Source organism: Halichoerus grypus, chromosome 7, assembly GCF_964656455.1.
Source record: "Halichoerus grypus chromosome 7, mHalGry1.hap1.1, whole genome shotgun sequence".
Classification (NCBI taxonomy): Eukaryota; Metazoa; Chordata; class Mammalia; order Carnivora; family Phocidae; genus Halichoerus; species Halichoerus grypus.
In genome coordinates, this window is record NC_135718.1 from 276,059 (window position 1) to 298,244 (window position 22,186).

Consider the following 22,186-nt stretch of genomic DNA (forward strand, 5'->3'; position numbering starts at 1 on the left):
AGCACTAGACACCGGGATCTAAAGCATTCCGCGGCCCGTGTCTGGGACACATCGCCTGGGGCAGGGATGAAGATGGGGAACGGGAGAGGGTGCAGAGGGTGGGAAAGGGGTGGAGTGTCCGAGGGAGGGGGAGGAGGAGGGGTGGAGTGAGGATGGAGGTTGTGGGGCGCCGTGTGCGGCAGAAATGGGGTGGGGTTGGGTGCCCCTGGGGGATGGAGACGGAGTGGGTGGACGTGTGTGGAATCAGGAGATGGGGTGGGGGCTGGCGCGGACGGGGTGAAGGTTAGGACGGGGTGCGGCGAGGATGAAGGTGCTGGGAAGCGAGGGGGGCTGAGCGCTCCTCACAGACTGCCTCTTTCTCCTCCCTTCCCGTCTCCCGGGGGATGAGCCTCCGCGTCTGCCCGCCCCCACTCCTAGGGCGGAGGCCTCGCGCAAAAGCCAGACTCCGCGCTCGGGTGCAGGGTCTCCGCCACAGCCCGCTCCTTCCCACTCCAGCCCGCGGCTCTGACAGAAGCCCGTGGCAGGTAAGGCCGGACGGCGGGATCCGAGCGCACCGGAAGGCTGGGGCGGGCAACCGCGGGGCTGGGGACGGAGGCGCCGCGAGAGGATCGGAGGGGCCCTGCGCCCGGATTAGGCCCTGCGTCGCGTCCCGGTCCCCCGCCCCAGCTGCTCAGCCAAGCGGGGGGTGGGGCGGGAGGGAACTGTGCCCTGGGTCCGGGCCTGCGGGGGCGGGGTCTGCACTGTGTCACCGCCGCGCGTCTCCGCGCCGCCCGCGAGGCCAGAATCCCCTGCTCGGGCTCTGCCCCCGATGCGCGCTGCCCCAAAGGGTCTGGAAGAGCCTGGCAGAGGCACACGCTTGGTCCTTTCTCCAGACGGTGATCTGGATCCTTGGGGGCGCTCGGTCCCCGAGACTGTGTCCTTCAAATATATCCCCCACCCCAGTGCGGCCTCTGGTCCCGCCAAGCCGTGGAGGCTTGGGTCGGTGGTCCCAGGGCAGCCCAGGATATGGGGCCCCCTCCTCCAGGCCTCAGCTCCCCGACCGCAGGGTGTTCACCACCCCCCATTCTTTGCTCCCACTTCAGCCCCAGGCACAGAATAACCCCCAGGTGCTCAACCCTCTCACCCTTCAACTCACCCCTTACTGGTCACTGAACAAGACTCCACCCTCTACCCAGACCTGAATGCCTAATCCTCCCAGCCCACCCAGGCCCCGAGCCGGTAGTCCAGATGCTGGGGGCCCTGTACTGCCAAACGCTGAGTCTCCTGTCCCCAAGCCCTGAGCCCGTTGGTCCCCCAGGCCTGTGTCCAGGCCCTGAGCCCCTGTCCCCAGGCCCTGAGCTCCCTATCCTAGGCCCCTGAGCCCCCGCCCCTGAGCCCCCCGGTCCCTAAGCCCCCTGTCCCAGAGCCCATGAGCTCTTGTCCCCAGGCCCTGAGCCCCTGGCCCCGAGTCCTCTGGTCCCCTGATCCTCACAGAAGCTGAGGTCGTTTCCGCGTTTTACCGCAGGTTTGCTCCGCAAAGATGAACTGGACGGCCGCGACTTGCTGGGCTCTGCTGCTAGCCGCCACCTTCCTCTGCGACAGCGGCGCGGCCAAGGGTGGCCGTGGAGGGGCTCGCGGCAGCGCCCGGGGAGGGCTGCGCGGGGGCGCGCGCGGGGCCCCGAGGGTGCGCGTGAGGCCGGCGCCTCGCTACGCGGGCTCGTCCCTGCGCGTGGCGGCGGCGGGGGCGGCGGGGGCGGCAGCCGGGGCGGCCGCGGGCCTGGGGGCGGGCTCCAGCTGGAGGAGGGCCACGGGCCCCGGGGAGCGCGACCTGGAGGACGACGAGGACGCGGCACCGGGCGGCAACCGGACGGGCCAAGGCTTCTACAGCTACCGGGCATGGACTTCGGGCGTGGGGCCCACCGGCAGCCCGTGCCTCTGCCCGCTGCTGGGCGGCGCTCTGGGCGCCCTGGGGCTGCTGCGGCCGTAGGCCCGGCCGCGCTCCGGGCCAGACCTGGCCCCCGCCGGCGCCCTCCCCGCGGGCCCCTCCGGCCCGCCCCAGAGACCGCCAGCCGCCCAGCGCCCTTTCCCACCGCTGCCCACCGCCGCCCACCGCCTCCGACCCAGAGAGCCTGTTCTACCTCTCACGCACCCGGAGGCTGCGTCCTGTTCTCCGCCCTGCCCAAGTCCCTCTCCAGCCTCCCCATTTCCCACCCGACCAGAGGACCAGGGCCCCTCAGTTCCAGGATGCCCCACCTACCGCCTGGAGGTCGGGGTCCTCCCCAGCCAGAAAGGCCGGTGCCTGTGCTGCCACCCTGGCCCGCAGCCACCGTCTCTCCCGAGCTGCCCAGAGAGATGTGCCAAACCAGGGTGTTCAAGCCATTCTGGCTCCCCTGACCTCATCCCGGACACTTGAGGAGCATGGACAGTGCTGACCACCAGGCAAAGAGGCGGGCCCTGGGGACCCTGGGGCCCTCCCCCACAGAAGCAGCCAGAATGGACCAAAGGACTAGTGGCTCTGGGGAAGAAGAGAGGTTTCTCTCACAGGTTGTGCTGTGCCTACCACCTGTCCAGGAGAGGCAGTCTGGGGATTTCGGGGCCCAGAGCACCCCCGCCCCACAGCTGCCCCACAGCCTTGCCAGCCCACCCTCAGGCCCAGAGGCGTGCCCCCTCCCTGGGCACCCTCAAGACTAGGGGCCCCTTGCGGCCACTTTGCTCCCACTTGAAACAAGTCACTCTCCTTGGGACCTATTTTGGGGGGAAAACCACATTGTTTAAATTTCAAGAGCTTTTCATTTCCTTTGAGGTTTAGGTTCACATTCTGGAATCAGTGCTCGCTGGTCCTCAGGGATGGCCTGGCCACTCCCACTAAAGAGCCCTCCCCAGGGACAGCCTGCTTTTGCTTCAAGCAGATCTGTAGTTGGCGCCTCTCCCTCCCCCTCCCCCCGCCCGAAGGAGAGGGCAAGGTGTGAATGGTGTGAATGCGCAGGCCAGATCTCAAGTCAGAACCAGCAACCAACACGGCCACAAGGCAGGTCCCTGGAGGCGGGCAGCAGCGGCCGGGGGCCGGCCCAGCACCCAGCAAACACAGACAGATGTGAGAGCGTCGGGCTCAGCAAAAGAAGCCGGGAAGCTGAGCCCCCTCCAACAGCTGTCTGAGCATCTGAGGCTAGTCTGGGGACAGGAGAGACCCCCAGAGAGGCCTCTAAGGAAATGCCAGGCGGGCCTTGCAAGGGTTTGCCTCTGGCACCCAAGCACCCTCTGCAGAAAGCCAGCCCTTTGCTCGTCAGGCACCCAGAGGCCCATCTCCCTTGAGCCTCGGGCCTGGGTCACAGCCCGTGAGCTCAGCCCTGGGGGCCTTGGCTCTTTACCACATCCTCCACCCCACATCCCACAGCCGGACCATGTCCCAGGCCTGGATCCTCTGGATCTCTCCCTCCTTCGGTGCTCACTGAAAGCCTCACCTGCTGCTGGGCTGCCTTCCAGAATATGCCCTCAACCCACCCCCAGCCCCCAGACCATGGGGCCTTTGGACTGAGCTGATGGACACCAGCACCTCCCGGGGGGGGGGGGCCGGGAGGACCTGCGACCTCTGCTCTCCCGCAGCTGACACCCAGGTCTGGTTAGGGGGAGGGTCTCCAAGCTACCAGCAGAACCCTGGACCAAGCATTTCTCTCCAAAGACCAGGACCCAGAGCTGCAGGACACAGCTCCCTGCATCCAACTGTACTCACAGCGCCGGCAGACTCGGGGTACAGCAAGCCCACTGCCCCTCCCTCCGTTCCAGACCAAAGACCAGCAGGCTGTGGCCTCGTGGGCAGTGTGGCCATTCTGCCACCGCACCTGCAGGCAGGAGAGTCTGCACAGGGACTCGGGTCCACCTGAGGGGCCGGGGCATGGGCCAGCTTCTCCGGCACCCTCGCAGGCCGCACGGCACCACGTGGTGGATGGGGCAGAAACGGCATTCTCAAGTCAAGAGCTTATTTCACACACCAGCCTGATTCCGGGAGTGTGTCTGGCCTTTGGCACCGACACACGCTGGAGTTCTTCCCACTCTACTGGTCAGGGTTCCAGCAGGAAGCAGACGGTGCCCAGGGCGGGTAATCTCAGGAGAGGTCAGTGTGTGTGCTCCGGGTGTGGGCACCTTCAGGAGGGGAGATGCCCTGCGGAAACTCAGGTGTTTCCAGGAGGCCAGGCCCCCACTGGACACAGAAGAGGCGAAGCAGCTGACCAGGTCCACCCCCACCCCCTTTCCTTCCTCTGCCCTTTGCTGGAATGCAGCCTGCTAGGTCAAGTTCCCCGGGGAAGAGTCCCACTGTCCTGCTAGCTAGAAGGTGCTCGGGGGCAGTGGGAGGCTCTGGAGTCCCCACTGACCACACCAGTGACCCTCGCAGCCTGTACGCAGCTGGGGACAGACAATCCTTGGTTCTGCCACAGCTCTCTGGACCCTCCTGTCCATCGTGTGTGCACATGTTAGTCGTGTCATGAAATAAACACTCTGCTGGCAAACAGAATTGTCTTTATTGCAGGACCCAGGACACTATCAAGGACCTAACACAAGAACCCTTGCTAAGTGGCTCATATCCCAATTTTTCTTGCCGAGAGGGGCCTTAACACGTGGGCCCAAGCTGCTACTGGTGACAACAGATGAGCCACCAGCAGAGACAGGCTTTTAAAATGTTTAAATTACAGACTGTACTTTCACCTCCTAAGAAAACATGAGCTTCTCCTTAAGAGATACTCAGCGTGTGTGAGGCACACAGGGACAGCTCAGAGGTGTCAGCAGCCCCGATGCCCAGACTCCGGGCACCGTGCCCTGTAGCCGGCAGCTGGCCAGGCACGGAGGGACAGCAGGTACAGGCTCCTTCCTAGAGACGAGACCTGAGTACTGTACAGGGACCAGCATGGAGATTCTGGGAAAGGGAGTCCCAGGGTCAAATTCTTGGCTGTGAGGGCCTGGGATGTCCCGATCTCTGGTGCCAAGGGCCAGGCGGGAGTGAGGCCCCTGCCAGCTGGACTGGTTCAGGGGTCTGCCAAGGGGGGTCTCTGCAGGACGTCCCTGTCCAGCATCACTGGGCCGAGCAGCCCGCTGCGGAAGGTGCGGAGGAAGTCTCGGGCTGCCGCGGGGTAGTTGGGCTGGATGACGTTCACATCCCCTGGGGGAGACAAGACAGTCTGGGGAGGAAGGCACCTCTGTGCAGGGCAGACCCAGGATTCAGACGCACCCCTCCCTGCCCGTCCTCAGGGACTGATGGTGGCTACCTGTGGAGCTTGGGCACCACAGAGTCTGGGCAGTGGCGCCTGACCTCAGGAGGCTTCAGAGGGGTGGGACACAGGGGGTACCCAGCGCGAGGCAGGGCCGCCCTGAGCCCCCTCCTCTGCAGCACCTCCGTTTCCAGAAAAGCCACATGTGCCCGCAATGTCCTCCCCGGCCAGCGGCAGCCCGCCCCACAGGCTGGTTCTCCAAGCCCAGCCCGGGGCCGAGGCCTCCACGTCTCACCTGTGCCGGTGAGCACCTTCACCTTCTGCGTCTTCCCCAGCCTCACAGCCACCTGCTTCAGCACACTGGCTACGTCATCACAGGCTGCGGCCAGGCCATAGTGCTGCACATACCTACACACAGAGCAACGGTCAGGGAGGGGGAGCCACGGCCAGGACCAAGGACCCCACCGGAGCCCGTCGCTGCAGCTTCCACCCCGTTCCTGAGCAGGCCCGGGGCCTGGAGCCCTCGGTCAGCACGGCAAGCCACTGGAGACACTCAGGGCCTCTGGGCAGCCGCACGAGGTCAGGGGCGCCAGGATCACCAGCACCCTCTCCAGTGGAGAAGGAACGAGGTGTGCTTGGCGTTTCTGCAGCCCTCGGACCAGCACACTGAGCACCCACCACTGCTGAGAACTGCCCGGTGGCTCCCGTGAACTCCCCTCCCACACGACTCCGGCTCTGGGCCTGATGAGAAAGGCCAGCACAGGGCCGGGCATGTCTGATCCTAAAGGGCTGAAGGAGACCAACCTCGTCCACAGACAAGCACCTCCCCGAACCCCGGGAGCCAGGAAACTCCACCCTGGACTGCCTAATGGCAGAGGAAACGGTGGATTTGCCTCATGGTCCACAGTGGAGGGCAGGGCTCAGCCATGGGGAAAGTTAAGACATGGACTCAGCCCCCACGTGGGCATCGGAGTGCCCGTCTCAGAGGGCGTCTGAACACTGTGAATGCAGGTCCTAAGTCAAACTTCTGAGGGCGGCAGCCCCACAAGGCCCTCTGTCCTGGCGACCTTGAGAGCTGTCCCCAGGAGAGCACTCCCACCAACACAGCCGAGAGCTGCCGCCCGCAGGACTCTAGAAACTCTCTGAAAACATTCTCTAGAAATGCTGCAGGACCGCAGATGCCCAGACTCCCACACAAATGACACAAAAAAGTAAATGAAATTCTACTTCCATGCAAAACAGAATAACAGCAACTGAATTTACCTCCCCTGAAACAACCAAAAACACACAAAAGAACGGTGTCCAAGGCACCAGACATCAAGCTATGAAGAATGTAAACGGGGACCCGCCACTGCCCCGCACGGCACCTCATGACCCCACAGAGCCCAGAGGGTTGCTGGAGCGGAGACACCACCAGCCGAACCAGAGGCCAGAGCTGCCCAGAGAGAGAATTCTAGAAATCGGCCAACCTCTATATTTAGCAGAGGAGGGCTCAGCACATGTGAGAAAGGAAATTCTCCAAAGCCAGAGGCCAGGAGAGACCCCGAGCAGGGCAGAGGGACCGTGCCCAGCGCTCACACAGAGCCAGGAGCAGGTGGATGGTACACAGGGCAGGGGAGGGCACCGCCCCACTTGGGGCAATGGCTCCAGACCCACAGGTCTGGAAGGAACTGTTTCCAGACAATCATCCCAAGCAAAGCTCAAGGATTTGTGCAGGAACCTAAAGATGCCCATCATCCAAAGAGACAAAACTCAAAATGCCCAGCAGCCAAGCAACATTATCAAGCATGGACAGTGGGGAAACAGACTCAGCATGAGGAGAAAATCAGTTGGTAAAACCGCCCCAGATGTTAGGGTTAGCAGAGATGTTAGATCAGTTATTGTAACCACAGTCCATGTGGTTACGAACTGAAGTAGAAACACAGAAGATGTGACACACGCTAGAGACACACACTGGTGGGCGTGAGCAGCAGGTCAGATGCGCAGGGCTGCAGGCGCATGGCCAACACATGGGCAACGAGTCCTGAGGACGGGAGAAGGCAGAAACTGAAAACACAGGAAGAAATCATGTTGACAGAGATACAAATGTAGGGATCCGAAGGGGTACGTGCACCCCGATGTTTATAGCAGCAATGTCCACAATAGCCAAACTGTGGAAAGAGCCAAGATGTCCATCGACAGATGAATGGATAAAAAAGATGTGGTAGATATATATGATGGAATATTATGCAGCCATCAAAAGGAATGAGATCTTGCCATTTGCAATGACGTGGATGGAACTGGAGGGTATTATGCTGAGCGAAATAAGTCAAACAGAGAAAGACATGTATCATATGACCTCACTGATATGAGGAATTCTTAATCTCAGGAAACAAACTGAGGGTTGCTGGAGTGGGGGGTGGGGTGGGAGGAATGGGGTGACTGGGTGATGGACACTGGGGAGGGTATGTGCTCTGGTAAGTGCTGTGAATTGTGCAAGACTGTTGAATCTCAGATCTGTACCTCTGAAACAAATAATGCAATATATGTTAAGAAAAAAAAAAGAAGAAGATAGTAGGAAGGGAAAAATGAAGGGGGGAAAATCGGAGGGGGGGACGAACCATGAGAGACGATGGACTCCGAAAAACAAACTGAGGGTTCTAGAGGGGAGGGGGCTGGGAGGATGGGTTAGCCTGGTGATGGGTATTAAGGAGGGCACGTTCTGCATGGAGCACTGGGTGTTATACACAAACAGTGAATCATGGAACACTACAGCTAAAACTAATGATGTAATGTATGGTGACTAACATAATAAAATAAAATTAATTAAAAAAAAAAGAAATCATGGTTGAAAATCTGATAAAAGCTACAAAGCCACAGATCTAAGAACTCAACAAACTATAAGCTCAAGAAACATGAAGAAAGCCATACAGGGCCCGTTGTCATAAATTGCTCAAAAGAACGACGAGAAAATCTTAAAAGCAGCTGGAGGAACAAAGGCAAACATGACTGATTACTCATCAGAAACAAGAGGGGTGAGAACAGGATGGGACAACCTCTTTCCAGTTCTGAAAACAGCTGTCCAGCTACCCTTTCACGCAAAGCGCAAATATCGTTCCAAAACGAATGTGAAATAAAGACACCTTTGAACAACCAAAATCTGAAAGAATTCATCAGCAGCAGACCTGCACTGCAAGAAACATGACGAGACATCCTCAGATGGGGGACGCCACGTGGAACCTGGACCTGCGAGCAGCAGCCACGAGCAGTGCCCATGAACCACCAGGCAATGGGTACACAGCTACGCTTTACTTCTTACACTTGGAGTCTCTGTATAAACAAACAGTATAGCTCAGGTTTACAAAACACGTCAACGTAAGACACAGAACAACAGAAGCCCAAAGATCCAGAGCAGAATAGAGATGCGCCATCGTAAGGAGGTTGCACCGCAGACACGTTATGATGTCACTCAAAGCTGCTCCTCAAACACCAAGGCACCTCCTCCAGAAGTTACAGAGGACGAGCTGACAGAGGGGACAGAGGGATAGCATAAGAATATCCAATTCATCCAAAAAAGGCCAAAGAGAGAGACAGAGGGACAGAGGGAGGGAGACAGGCAGGCAGATGCAGACAAAGAGGAAAGAGAATGAGGGACAGACAGAACAAACAGCAAGACAACAAATTTGGGGTTTTTTTAGATTGAACAGTAATCAATGAACTAAAAGACAGAAAAACAACAGAGAAAGTCAATGAAACCGAAAGCTGGTTCTTGGTGGAAATCAGTAAACCTGAACGTCTGGTGGGACTGAGGTCCTCAACACGACACGGGACATCCAGGAAACACCCCAGCGAGAACAAACAGGTGCGTCAATCTATACCACAGAACACCGCGCAGCGGCCACCAGGAAGGAGCAACACGGGCCACGACACGTCACGACATGGGTCACAACACGTGTCACGACACGCATCACGACACGCGTCACAACACGGAGGAATCCGAGAGCAATCACGTCGAGCGCAGGGAACCCAACAAAAGAGAGCGCACGCCATGGGACTCCATTCCTAGGACGTTCGAGGACAGGACACAAGGCAGATGGCCACCAGGGTGTGGCATGCGGGTTGGGGGACCATTTGTAAAATAGGAGAAGGAAGGGATAGAGGAGTGATCCCCGAAGAGTACAAGAAATTGGGGGGTTTTCTTGACTGTATAAGAGCCAAACATTTCAAACTGTGCACTGCACATAATGTGCAGAATTTGTCCCATAACACCTTAATGCTGCTATTTTCCTACATGACGTTTGTCTAGGATGAGAGAGGACAGCCCGCCCGCCCCCCACCCTGCACTCACCCAAAGAGCTGGTGCCTGTTAAGGGTGTAGAGAAGGTAGTCGGCCAGGGTCTCCTCCCCCACCAGGTGGTCCAGCACGGTTCCTGGAACCAGGAGGCCAGCGTGAGGTGGAGACCGGCTCCCGGCTCACCAGAGCACTGCTGCTCCTGCCCACTCTGCCTCGGCTGTAAGCTGGGCGAAGGCAGGCGCACTCCAGGCCGTGGGGGTCCACGGGGTCAGAGCAGTGGCCCACGTCACTGGGAGCAAGGGCTGACAGGCTGCCTGCCATGCTCGCTCAGCACGCTCTGAGGTGTCTGCCACGGCCGGGCCGAGAAAAGTAGGCACAAGCCGCCAGGCCCGGCAGCAGGAGGGGGCACTAAGCGGGGGCTCCAACTCACCACACAGGGCCAGCTTCAGGCCCATCTCCACACTTTCGATCCGAGGGGCCAGCACCCCGGGAGTGTCCAGCAGGAACATCAGTGGCCGCTCACACACCTGCGGACAGAGAGGACGGTCGGGCCATCCGCTCCCTCCAGGCGTTCTGCTGGGCGGCCCCTGGAGCCAGGCTGCTAGGTTCCTAAGGCTCTGAGAAGGCCCCAGGGCCCTGTGCCGATGGGTTCGTCCTTTTCAGGAAGCTCTTGGCTTCCCCGCAGGATCAGTTCCCATTGAGTTTGGAGAATAAATCAGAGCAACAGTTTCTCCTCCCAGAGCAAAAACGGCAAGTGTGGATGGGCCGAGCTGAGCCTGGGAGAACGGGCCACTGTGTGACCTTGGGCAGGTGCCTCGGTTCCCTCATCCATAAAACAGGGGTGAGAGCACGCCCTCCCAGAGGTCTGATGTAAGGGCGCTGCGGTGCCCGGCACGTGGCAAGCACTCAGTGGGAACAGAGTGGAGGAGAAGGCAGGCAGCCCACCCACAGCCCTCAGGAAGCACCAGGCGTGTGTGCGTGGAACTCTAGACCCAGGAGCCAAGGACCCTACCTGAATTCTGGACATCACAGCTCTGGTGATCCCAGGCTCACCGCCCACCCTGGTAGCTTTTCCTACAGGATGAAAAGGGGCTGTCGAATGCGGTCAACACACGAAGCCTGGCATACGAGCTACAGGATAAGGAATGAGACACATGGAAATCTACGAAGGCCCACATGAGCTTGTGTTCAGTTCAGCTCCAAACCAGCTCACAGCAGTGACTCTTCTACTAAAACTTGCCTCCCAGTGCCTGGAAAGGTGCTCCAAGACCTTCCAAGGGACCAGCAGGCAAGCACCTGACCGTGAAGGTCCCCACAGAGCTCTTCCTTCAGCACCCCAGCTTCTGCCTCCAGGACTTGACCCCATGCCCCCGACACTGACCCTGCACCCTGCGAGTCTGCCCCCACAGCACTGCCCGCGACAGGCCTGTGAGCTGAGTTCCTGTCCAAGGGGCCAAGTCAACGCAAGAGTAAAGAGATACACGTGTCTGCCAGTGACGCATGGAAAAGCAAAACGTGGTACAGAAACCCAACAGGGTATTATTCAGCCTTGCAAAGAAGGAAATCTGGACACAGCCACAGCATGAATGGACCCTGAGGACATTACGCTCAGTGAAACAAGTCGAACACGAAAGGACGGATACTGTGTGACTGCACTCATGTGAGGTCCAGACAGAAAGCAGATTAGTGGTGCCCAGGCTGGTTAGTGTTTGTTTAAAGACTTCCAATTGGAGACAATGGAAAAGTCTAGAAATAGTCTGATGGATACACAGCACTGAATATACTGAATGCCACAATTTTTTTAAAGCCACAATTTTTTTAAAGCCATAATTAAAGAAAAATAAATTTTAAAAAATAGATGATTTGGCAAGTCTGCAATGAGCACCAAAAACATCATCTGCAAAATAATGGCTGGGCTAGTTCAGTCTGGGGGTCTGTGTACTGGAAGCGGGTTTGTTAACAGATCATACATCGCTGGTGTGGAAAACAAAGCCAACGTGGACCTGGTGCGAAACTTGAAAATACTTAATGGAACAAAGGGTAAAGCACAGCGAGTGAGTAGAGTGGGCACATCTTCGAGACTCCAAGACAGGGTGAACACAATCAAGGAGGTGCTCAGGCAGCTCCCGGAGGCCATTCCCGAGCCGGGGGGGATGCCGTTTTCCAGCCGGGCGGGGGGGGGGGCGCCTCACCAAATGCCTCCCACCTGACATCAGGTCTCATCTATGCAGCAGGGCCCTGAGACTTCAATGAGGGAGAAGACAAAACCACCAAAGAGCAGAAAAATCACCCACATATTAAACATCAACGTTTCATGTTCAGGAGAGAAAACAAATTCAGTATAAAATGTGTAACAGGATGACTCTGTATCACCATTTAACCTTACATCAGACAGTTAACTGGGTCCTTTGGGTGCAGAGACCACCCCGAGGGCCGTGAGGCTCTGGCTATGGGAGTTTTGTCTCGGGCCCCGAGGAAGAGTGGTCCCTCTCTTTTCACAGCATGAAAGGCGGTACCTTTCCTGAGGTGCTGTCTCCTGAGCGCGTTGATGAGTGAGGACTTGCCCACATTGGGGATCCCGATCACCATGGCGCAGTACTCCAGGCTCTGCCCAGGCACAAGAGCAGGGAGTCAGGGGTCCACCCAGACCACCCGGACCACCCAGAGCCCTGCCCACAGCCCCGCCCATGGCCTCATCTGGCCCATGCTAGGGCCCCCAAGCCCAGGTCTGTGTTCAGGGGAAGGAGGGTCACTGTGGAGGCCACCCCACCCTTCCTGTGGCGAGAACAAGAGCACACAGGGCAGCTCCACAGGCGGGGGCAGCAGCCCCCTCCCAGGCACCTATAGCAGCACAGAGAGAACCCCAAGGAGTTCTGCAGCTCAGTCACGGCCCAGCACGGGGACTGCTTGACCGCCGCTTAGCTGCTGAGCCCGGGCTCCTCAGGAGGGACCAGCCCACGGCCCGCACTGGAACCCACAACCAACCTCTCCTCGATGATAGCGGTAACTGCTCTCAACCAGTCCTCTGACCATCGGGATGATCTGCAAAGGACAAACCACACAGAAATGGCTTCTTCCTGGGCTTCTGGAGGCGGTGTACTCCCGGGTCCAGCATCAGGGAACCAGGACTGTCCACATCAGGATTTAGAATGTGCTGGGGCCCCAAGGGGGGGCAGTGATCTGTGCCATGTCCTGTCCCTCCACCGGCAGTGAGCAGGTCAGCCCCCCAGAGGGTGACAGGTCTGACTGCAGCCACCTCCTGCCAAGCCAGTGAAATAATCCTAACGTACAACTGCAGAAAACGCGGCCCCAGACCTCCAGAAGCCCGTCCCCGCCACGGCCCCGAGTGCACATGACAGCCTGGCACCGCACTCCGCAGTCACAAGCTGTCCGAGCCCACCCGCTCCCGACCAGGACCCCCGCAAGCCCACGGACTGTCTCCGAAACTCTGCTTCTTGTGAGAGCAAGAGATGATCTGTGGGATTTCTTAAGTGTATTTAAGCAAAAGCACTAGAGTGCGAAACAGAGGGACACCTACCTGCTTGATATTCTCATCCCTTACACAGTTGGTGAAAACAACATTTTTTAGGCCTTCTCCTTCTAAGTGTTGTATAATTTTCTGAAAGAGAATATTTCCATTTTATATACTAAATGCAAATATGGGTGGCATGATAGGCTAAAATCCAAGAATCTGAGCTTAGAACCCCAACCCCACCCCCGCCACAGGGCCAGGCGTGTTCCCTGGCTCAGAGCCACCGCAGCAGGGCCTGGGAAGAGCCAGGCCGTGGGGGGGGCAGGCGCAGCAGGTGCTGAAGCACCGCGGGCAGAGGGCAGAGGGCCTCGGGCAGAGCGCAGGAGCGCCTGGCCCCCCCGTGAGGGCAGGAGGGAAGTGCCCCGGCCAGGGGCCCATGTACTCCGGGCTCCAGCGGGGAAGAAGGCTCAGCGCAGCACCACTGCCTCTCAGGACTCAGCCCCTTCACGTACAAGGAGCCTCTTCCAGCTTCAAACAGTTCTGGTCTCCACTGGTGATCCTGTTATACCGGAGTACTCTGCCTAGCTCCCCTGTAAACTGAGGCTTGAACCCAATCCAATTACAAAATATATGTAATGTTTTAAAAGCCCAAAAGTAAACTAAGGCTAATATGAATTTACTGGTCTTAACACTAAACGAATACAGTGTAGGAATCCTGTTTTTTAAAACCAGTAGGATATTGTTTGATCAGCTACTGACCTAAAAATATGGTTGATGCCTAAATGAACAAGAAGTGATCCACTAATTTAGTTTTACTTATGTATTTTAGTTATTCGTTAGATGATGCAGATTAAGACACAGGCCACAACAAAGACGTATGTGTATAAATTCACAGTGGATGTTCCCACCCAGCACTCAGAGGCAGACATGAGGAGCCACTGCTGGGGGCTTCTCCACTCCTCTCCAGGACCTCTGCCACAGACGCACCTGAGAACAGCTCCCAGCCGGGGGAGACACTGCTGTGTCCCTATGGGAGGTCACCTTAGTGCCCAGCACTCTACAAAAATTAGCATTTAAGGGCAGAAGCAATCACTGATTAAGACTCAAATCTCAACCAATAAAAGCAAAGCTTGTGATAAATTACTACATCTGCACATGCACTGAGACCCATGAGCACCTAGTTCCTGGAGGACCTGAGCTGCCCGATCTGCACAGCAGGAGGACTCAAAATGACAACAGGTGCCTGCACCTGGCTCAGGGGTCGCTTCTGCTTGGATTCTCAAAAGAACTCCGGTGGCTTCAGTGTTTGATGTTTCCCTGGAAACCTTGACACAGAGGCTTGTGGTTGGGGCTTAAGTAACTCAAACATACCACAATCAACTAAGATTGAACGGGCTCCATGTCCAGCATAGAGTCTGCTTCTCCCTCTCCCTCTGCCCCTCCCCACTCCCCCGAGCTCTCTCTCTCTCTCTCTCTCTCTCTAAAATAAATAAAATAGGGGCCCCTGGGTGGCTCAGTCAGTGAAGCGTTTGCCTTCAAACAAGCAGATCCCTGGCTCCTGGGATCCAGCCAAGGCATCAGGAGCCTGCTTCTCCCTCTGCCCCTCCTCCCCCAACCCCGCTTGTGATCTCTCTCTCAGATAAATAAATAAAATCTTAAAGGAAAGGAAAGGGAAGAAAAAAGAAGAAAAGAATATAAAGCTTTTTAAAAACAAGAAAGGAAACCTATACTACATTCTGGAAACAAAGAGAAAACTGCACTAAGAGCCTGACAACGGGCGGGCTGCACCGGCTCCGGCGGCCGCCCTTTGCGCAGGAAGAACAGAGGGGAGCGCCTGAAAACAGCATGTCCAGACCTCCGTGTTTCTCGAACTTCTGCGACACATGGGAAAACCTGCACTGGGTCACTTGGTCACTCGCGTCCCCCAACCCTGCCTGCTTTGAAGAAGTTCCTTTGGGCCCCCCACCCTGCTAGTTTCCAAATCACTGGGTGTGCAGGACTGGCCGGCCAGTGTGGGTGCCTGGGGTAAATGCAGCCATCATGGGAGACCTCCAGGTCAGTACCTGTGGCCTGCGCCTGTGGCCACCGGCCTCACACAGCTACCAAAACGCAACTCGTCACAATGAAATAAACTGTGAACATCGGCGCTGCAGCCAGAGCCCCACTTCAGTGTTCCCAGCCAAACGGGCCAGAGGCCACACAGTGAGGCACCAGGCTCCAGCCGCACAGCCCGGCCATGTCCCATAAGAGAGGCACATCTTGGTCCTTTGGACCATAAATTAATCATTATAAATTAGAGGGAGGCATGTCATTTTGAGAAATCATATAGGAATACCTCTGCAAACAAAGGGTTGTTTGCCAAAGCAAGACTGCCTGGGTGAATCAACACCGTGTTTGTTTGCAATCCCAGACACAGGAACCCTAAGGGTGACGGCATCTGGGACGGGCACCTTCACCTGCTGCTCTTTCAGATCCGCCAAGTCCATTTTGTTGAGGACCAGCATGTGAGGCTTAAGCCCAAGAGTTTCCTGAAACAGAGGATTGCGGCCTGAAAGTGGAATGTGGCAAAATTAAGGCAAAAACTCCCTCAGTGCTTTACCAGCCCATTAATTTATCTTGTCCATCTTGTTACACAGACTGACACCATCTTCAGAAGGAACTGAGCAGAGGAGGAAACCCAATCTCAGTGCAAGTACCTGCCAGCCAGCCCAGCTTCACGCTCCAAGAAAGATGAGACCAACCCCCCGTCCTGCCCTCCCGGCTGGGGAAAAGGACACCTGGTCGCTGCCGCGTTCCCACTGCAGACACGCAGGGCAGTGGGTCTCACATGCCTTCCCCAACAGGAATGATGGTGGCGAAAACAAACACAAAGCTCAGTGGAAGGTTTTGTAACTGGTTGTTTGTTTAGCTGCCAAGGTACATAACAAAATGAATGATCTGATCACTCCAAAACAGCGCATCCCGTAAAGTCCTAATCAGTCTATCTCAAACCACTGCCCCCCTCTGGTTACCGCCAAAGGGATGAGGGTCCCCATGGAAACCATCCTTGAAGGTTCTGCCTCCTCGCCCTCAGCCAGGGACCCTCAGGGAATCAGGATAGGTCCCACCTCATGGGACCCTAACACAGGCAGGAAGAGAGGCCTATATATTTATCTTCTGAACACTCAGCTCCTACTGAGTCCAGGTGTGAAATTCCCGAGGCCTCCAGCACACCCTGGGTCTAGACACCAGTTAAGGGCTATGCCCTCACCCCACACAAAAGGACTTTCCATAAATCTCACTCTTCCCTCAAGGGTTAACCAGTCCTGTGTAACTCAGAATACCAAAAGCCTCAGACTCCCTCCCAGGGCCCCTAACCCAGCCCAGGGTTCCTTGCCAGGTCCTGGAGAAAAAGGCAGAGGTCTAGAAACCAAAAGGACAGATGTCCACTCACTGTGCAGTGAGTAACAATTACAGGTTTATCATTTTTGATAATCAAACATATGACTGCCAGCAAACACTTCTGACCAGCATGGGATATCCTATAAATTGACATATTTAGCCTACAGTAAATAAACTTGACACTTTATTACAAAAGTTCCAGAGTCTTTGAAATAGTGAAAATGGTCCCTCATCTGACGTCCTTGAGCTGGTAACAACTCTCAAACCAACACCTTCATCACATAAAGAGAACCCAAACATAGCTCAAAAACAACAGAAACAAGGTCTGAAAGTATATTCATTAGTGAACAAGATCACCAGATCTTGCCAATTCACGCCTCGGGCACAGAGGAAAACCCTGTTGGCCGTCACATTTCAATCCAGCTTGCATAACCCCACCGAGAGAACCCACTGCTGGACTGGACGGGAGGTCTGGGTGTGCCAGGCAGAGGTCAGAGACAAAGACGCTACCCTATGGACCAATGGGGAGCGTCAAATAGCACAAGGCCTGGACCCCATACCAGAGATGCTGATTAACTGGTCCGGAAAGGGGCCCAGACCAGGATTTTTTAAACCCTCCTGGAGAAACTCTAATGTGCAATGAGGGCTGAGAACCACTGCTTCAAGTGCCAATAACTGAGAGGTGAGGGTACCACCCTCTGTGGCAGCAAACTAGACCAGAGCAGAGGCCAGACAGAGGAGGTGCACGGAGACCAGGTAACAGCCAGGAATGCCTCCCACTGCTTGAGCATTGCCCGATTCAGGAATAACGGCCTCCCCTTACCACTAGGATGCCACACCCAATTCCAACAGTTGGGAGCGAGAGAGCCCACAACACTAAGCAATTCTGTGACACCATCTGGATGTCCTATAACTTAACTCAATTCTAACACTATCTACATGGAGAAAGAGTCAGATCCCACAGGCTAAGGGCTCAGTCCCACAAGATGCCCCCCCCCATTAAGGTGCCAATCACAAGTCCAGGCCATCACCTGTGCTTCTGACCCACTAGTTATAGATGGGAGGTTCCCATGACCCCCTCCTTGGATTCAATTAGTTTGTTAGAGTGGCTTCACAAAACTCAGAGAAAATTTTACTTACTAGATTACTGGCTTATTAGAAAATGATATGACTCTGGAATAGCCAGATAGAAGAAACATATAAGGCAATGTATGTGGGATGGAGCACAGAGCCTCCATGCCCTAAATGTGCCACTCTCAGGGCGCCCGGGTGGCTCAGTCAGTTAAGCATCCAACTCTTGATTTCAGCTCAGGTTGTGATCTAAGGGTCGTGAGATCAAGCCCCCCACTGGGCCCACCACTCAGAGCAAAGTCTGCTTGAGATTCTCTGTCCCTCTGCCCCTCCCAGTCCTGCATTTGCATGTGTGCCACCTCCCCCCATTCTAAATAAATAAATAAATAAAATATTTTTAAAAAAATAATGTGTCACTCTCCCTCCATATCCACATCTGACAACCCAGAAGTTCTCCAAACCCTGTCTTTTTAGGTCTTTATTGAGGCTTCATTATATAGGCTTGATTTATTAAATCACTGGCCATTGGCAATCAATTGCCACTCCCAAAGGTCAGGGGTGGAACTGCAGGTTCCAATCTCCAATAGCAGGACTGTTTCACCTGGCAACCAGCCCTCAAACCTAGGTGACTTAGTGGGTTTCCAAAAGTCACCTCATCAACAGACACCTTTATCACTCATCACTTAAGAAATACCCAGGGTTTTAGGAGCTCTATGCCAGAAACAGGGACAAAGACCAAATATACATATATTTCTTATAAATCACAGTATCACAACCACTAAAGGATATCCGGGCATCATGGACCTCGATGATACAGTCCACCAACTTTAGGCTGCTCTGCATCTTCTTCAGCCCTGGAAAACAGAAGGATGCCTAATGGGTCTGTGGCTTTTCAAGAGTGATGGGTTTAAACTGTCACGAATGACACACCACAAACAACCCAAAAAGAATACATCTGAGTGAAGTGTCCTAAGTCACCATAACTGACGACCGTTTGCTGAGTGCCTCTTTCAAATTCAACAGTGGTGTCTCCAAGAAAGAGAAGAGGCCCTGCCTGAGGTGCAGCAGCATGTCTGGGTCCGATCCCCTTGGAGGGCTCTACGTGGAGTATTTAACCTCTATAGGTGTTGGTCTCAGCTACAGAACAGGCAACTCGGACTGCCCGACTCACCGGGCCCTCCACACTGTGTATCCACTTCAGCCACTCACCCTTACCCAGGAACCACACACAGAACAAAAGTTACAAGACTCCTCAGGAACGGTGCACCGCTCAGCGCCCCTCACACAGCCACACGGGGGCATTGAGAGCATCCTCCAGCTTCTCACATCTCCCACCTCCCGTGCGCACGCTGCCACTGCACCAGCCCTCGGGATACAGACGTGCGCCGCACTCGGTCACCGTGCACCGGGTGAACCAGAGCGCGCGAAGGGAGCCGGCCCTCGGGACACCCACGTGCGCTGCACTCGGTCACCGTGCACCGGGTGAACCAGAGCGCGCGAAGGGAGCCGGCCCTTGGGACACCCACGTGCGCAGCACTCGGTCACCGTGCACCCGGTGACCCAGAGCGCGCGAAGGGAGCCGGCCCTCGGGACACCCACGTGCGCCGCACTCGGTCACCGTGCACCGGGTGAACCAGAGCGCGCGAAGGGAGCCGGCCCTCGGGACACCCACGTGCGCAGCACTCGGTCACCGTGCACCCGGTGACCCAGAGCGCGAAGGGAGCCGGCCCTCGGGACACCCACGTGCGCAGCACTCGGTCACCGTGCACCCGGTGACCCAGAGCGCGCGAAGGGAGCCGGCCCTTGGGACACCCACGTGCGCAGCACTCGGTCACCGTGCACCGGGTGACCCAGAGCGCGAAGGGAGCCGGCCCTCGGGACACCCACGTGCGCAGCACTCGGTCACCGTGCACCCGGTGACCCAGAGCGCGCGAAGGGAGCCGGCCCTCGGGACACCCACGTGCGCCGCACTCGGTCACCGTGCACCGGGTGAACCAGAGCGCGCGAAGGGAGCCGGCCCTTGGGACACCCACGTGCGCAGCACTCGGTCACCGTGCACCGGGTGACCCAGAGCGCGCGAAGGGAGCCGGCCCTCGGGACACCCACGTGCGCAGCACTCGGTCACCGTGCACCGGGTGACCCAGAGCGCGCGAAGGGAGCCGGCCCTCGGGACACCCACGTGCGCAGCACTCGGTCACCGTGCACCGGGCGAACCAGAGCGCGCGAAGGGAGCCGGCCCTCGGGACACCCACGTGCGCAGCACTCGGTCACCGTGCACCCGGTGACCCAGAGCGCGCGAAGGGAGCCGGAGCTGGAGCGGCGATCGCCGCCCTGACGGCTGTGCGGCTCCCAGAGGTCTTCCCCAACAAGCCGTTAGGAACAGTAAGGATCTCCCAGGGAGGTTTGGCAGAAGACAGCAACGCCTCTGTGTTTTAAATGTGCTGCAATGACAACACAGCTTGGAAAGTACTTCCCTCCATTTCATTTAGTCCTCAACATAATATTCAGGAAAGTAGCTCTTTGTAGAAACAGATGTGGAAACGGAGGCTTCGGGAAATAAAGTGGCAGAGGGGACTTGCTGGGTCTCAGGACCACCCCAGGACACCTCTGCCTGACCGGACAACCTGACGGGCGAACGGGTGCTGGGGACGCCGGCGGGTTGGGGGGTGGCGCCGGGAGGGGACACCGGGGACGCCGTGGGGGTGGGGGACTCCGGAGGGCGCACACACGGGCATACAGAGACGGCCGCAGCCGGCGGGCGGACCCCGGCCCCTCCCGCCCCCACCTCACCCTTGGCCATGTGTCCCGGGAACCAGCGCGCCACGTCGCGACCGCCCAAGGGGAAGCTCTCTCGCCAGCCGGCCCCGGCGGCGCCGCAGAGCGCGCGCGAGGCCAGCCTCATGGCGCCGTGTCGCCGAGCGCAGCGCGGCTCGGGGGGACCGCTCCGGCAACGGACCTCTCCGCCGGGTCCACTAGCGGAGCCTGAGGTTCCGGCGCTCCAGGAGACCGCCGGGCGACTCGCGCATGCGCGCTACGCTGCCTTCGGCGACGCATGGAGCCTGGGGGCGGGGGCGGGGGCCCGGGGGGCGGAGCCCGGGGCGGGGCTACGAGCCGACCTCGGACCTGTGCACTTCCGGGACTTCGCAGGGGTCCTGAGTTTATGCGGTATTTCTTTTTTTAAGAAATTAATAGAAATTTAAAAATTTCTAGTTCTTTCTTAAGTGTATTCTGGGTATAAGTGTAACATAACTCAGCAGTCCTCTGCCAATGTTTGACCCCTTTTTACAAATTGGTTAAAATTTTCAAATACTTTGTTTTTTTTTAAAGATTTTATTTATTTATCTGACAGAGAGAGAAACAGGAGAGAGGGAACACAAGTAGGGGGAGTGGGAGAGGGAGAAGCAGGCTTCCCGCGGATCAGGGAGCCGGATGCGGGGCTCGATCCCAGGACCCTGAGATCATGACCTGAGCGGAAGGCAGACTCTTAATGACTGAGCCACCCAGGCGCCCCTACAAATTGGTTAAAATTTTCACATACTTTAAATGTAGCCTATATATGTAATATCCCCCCTTTTTTTTTCAAATACTCCAGGTTTTAAACAAAGCCTTTGGAAACATTGACTGCAGTTCTGCTACACTAATCCTATTAATACACTGAGCCGGAATTCCCACTGTCCCCGTACTCTGTGTAAATGTAGCTTTAACTCTGAGTCCAAGCAACTACTCAGTGCACATTGAGTACAGGAGTATTCCTCTAACGGAATTTTTGAAACAAGTTGCTAAAATTCCAAACACAAAAATGTCACTACTGTGATGGTCTCAAACCCCCCAGTTGTCAGCACTAAACATTCCAGGGACCCTGGGAGGTAAGCGCTCCCAGGTGGGATGAGTCAGACACCAGATGAGGACCCAGCCCCTGGCTCCTCCTTGATGAGGGGCCCTCCCACCAAGATGGCAGCACGTGTCCTGCTCGCCTTTGTCACTTGGGATACAAGAAATGTCTCCCCAAGCATGCAGCTTGAAGAAACCTTGGATGTCAACAACACAGATCACTGAGAGAAGTGGCAATCTCTAAAACAAAACCCTGTTGAATTCTGGATTTCTCACAGCTGACGGGCAGGTGTCCCACACAAAACCACTGGAGTGACACGGAGCAGTGGACACACAGAACTCTGGGGCGGAGGCAGGGAAGACCCGTTGGAGGGGCCGTCTGACCCAGGAGGGGACGGAAGAGAAGGGCCCGTGCAGGGTGTGCTGGGGCCGAGGACATGTTGGGCACCACTTGGGGTTGGAGTAGAGCCCAGACAGGCCTGGCCCCAAGACCCTTCCACCAAACACACACACGCTCCCCCCTGCAGCCAGGGTCCTCCCCGCCCCTCCAGAGCAGGTCACAGACTGCAGCCCGAGGTACAGGAGAGGCGGGAGCCACTGGCTGCAAGGTGAGTGCAGGGCCAGGAGCCCCCAGCCTGCAGCACGGAGTCCCAGCCTCTGCAGTCCTGCCCTTCTTCTGAAGTACCGCCCACCAGCAGCACCAGCCTCCCCTCAGGGCCTGTGCCGGGAAGAAGCCCACGCTCTGCGGTGGCAGCCTTGAGACTGAGCAGTTACTGACCCTGACCTCTAGGCATTTTGTCCCTTCCTCAACTGTGAAAAATCAGCCCTTTGACCCATTCTCTGGGACGCTTTGAGGATGCAGCAAGGTAAGATGGGGTCAGCTGAGCAGAGCACCCAGGGCAACCCAACACACTCACCCCAACACTGCCCGCTGCACCGACATGCTCCCCACTCACCCTGACACCCCATCTACCCCAC

At 57.0% G+C, this 22,186-nt stretch overlaps 3 protein-coding genes across 6 annotated transcripts in view; 1 reads left to right on the plus strand and 2 right to left on the minus strand.

Annotated features, from left to right (window-relative positions):
* SCART1 (scavenger receptor family member expressed on T cells 1) overlaps nt 1–1,615 on the minus strand; it is a 94,697-nt gene extending 93,082 nt beyond the window's left edge. The window contains exon 1 of one of the 2 annotated variants that reach the window (XM_078076925.1): nt 1,500–1,615. The gene's annotated coding sequence lies outside the window, so the exon portion shown is untranslated. Of the gene's footprint in view, nt 1–1,471 lie in introns of both variants that reach the window. The other variant, XM_078076924.1, reaches the window with a different exon arrangement.
* On the plus strand, nt 250–4,489 carry SPRN (shadow of prion protein). The gene is made up of 2 exons (XM_036109632.2): nt 250–524; nt 1,505–4,489. Exons 1-2 carry the CDS (start codon nt 384–386, stop codon nt 1,964–1,966), a joined length of 603 nt encoding a protein of 200 aa, XP_035965525.1. The 5' UTR covers nt 250–383; the 3' UTR covers nt 1,967–4,489.
* MTG1 (mitochondrial ribosome associated GTPase 1) lies at nt 4,478–20,380 on the minus strand. Of its 3 annotated transcripts, none has more exons than XM_078076926.1 (11): nt 20,168–20,380; nt 18,165–18,231; nt 15,376–15,484; nt 12,992–13,072; nt 12,439–12,495; nt 11,970–12,060; nt 10,466–10,527; nt 9,884–9,980; nt 9,508–9,589; nt 5,476–5,588; nt 4,478–5,131 (listed from the first exon to the last, which is right to left on the minus strand). In XM_078076926.1, exons 1-11 carry the CDS (start codon nt 20,277–20,279, stop codon nt 4,998–5,000), a joined length of 1,005 nt encoding a protein of 334 aa, XP_077933052.1. In that variant the 5' UTR covers nt 20,280–20,380; the 3' UTR covers nt 4,478–4,997. The 3 variants fall into 3 exon arrangements, with proteins under 3 accessions (XP_077933052.1, XP_077933053.1, XP_035965524.1); XM_078076927.1 differs by having other exon boundaries at nt 15,382–15,484; nt 20,168–20,378; XM_036109631.2 differs by lacking the exons at nt 18,165–18,231; nt 20,168–20,380 and having other exon boundaries at nt 15,261–18,140.
* Nucleotides 20,381–22,186: the final 1,806 nt, after the last annotated feature.

Bases quoted from the DNA above. Each gene is read 5' to 3' on its own strand.
- SPRN (XM_036109632.2), top strand. From the start codon at position 384: ATGAGCCTCCGCGTCTGCCCGCCCCCACTCCTAGGGCGGAGGCCTCGC. The intron at 525-1,504 runs GTAAGGCCGGAC...GTTTTACCGCAG, and splicing joins CTGACAGAAGCCCGTGGCAG to GTTTGCTCCGCAAAGATGAA.
- MTG1 (XM_078076926.1), bottom strand. From the start codon at position 20,279: ATGAGGCTGGCCTCGCGCGCGCTCTGCGGCGCCGCCGGGGCCGGCTGG. The intron at 12,061-12,438 runs GTTGGTTGTGGG...GTGCCTGGGCAG, and splicing joins ACCGCTATCATCGAGGAGAG to AGCCTGGAGTACTGCGCCAT. The intron at 5,589-9,507 runs GTGAGTGCAGGG...CTCTGTGTGTAG, and splicing joins AACAGGCACCAGCTCTTTGG to GTATGTGCAGCACTATGGCC.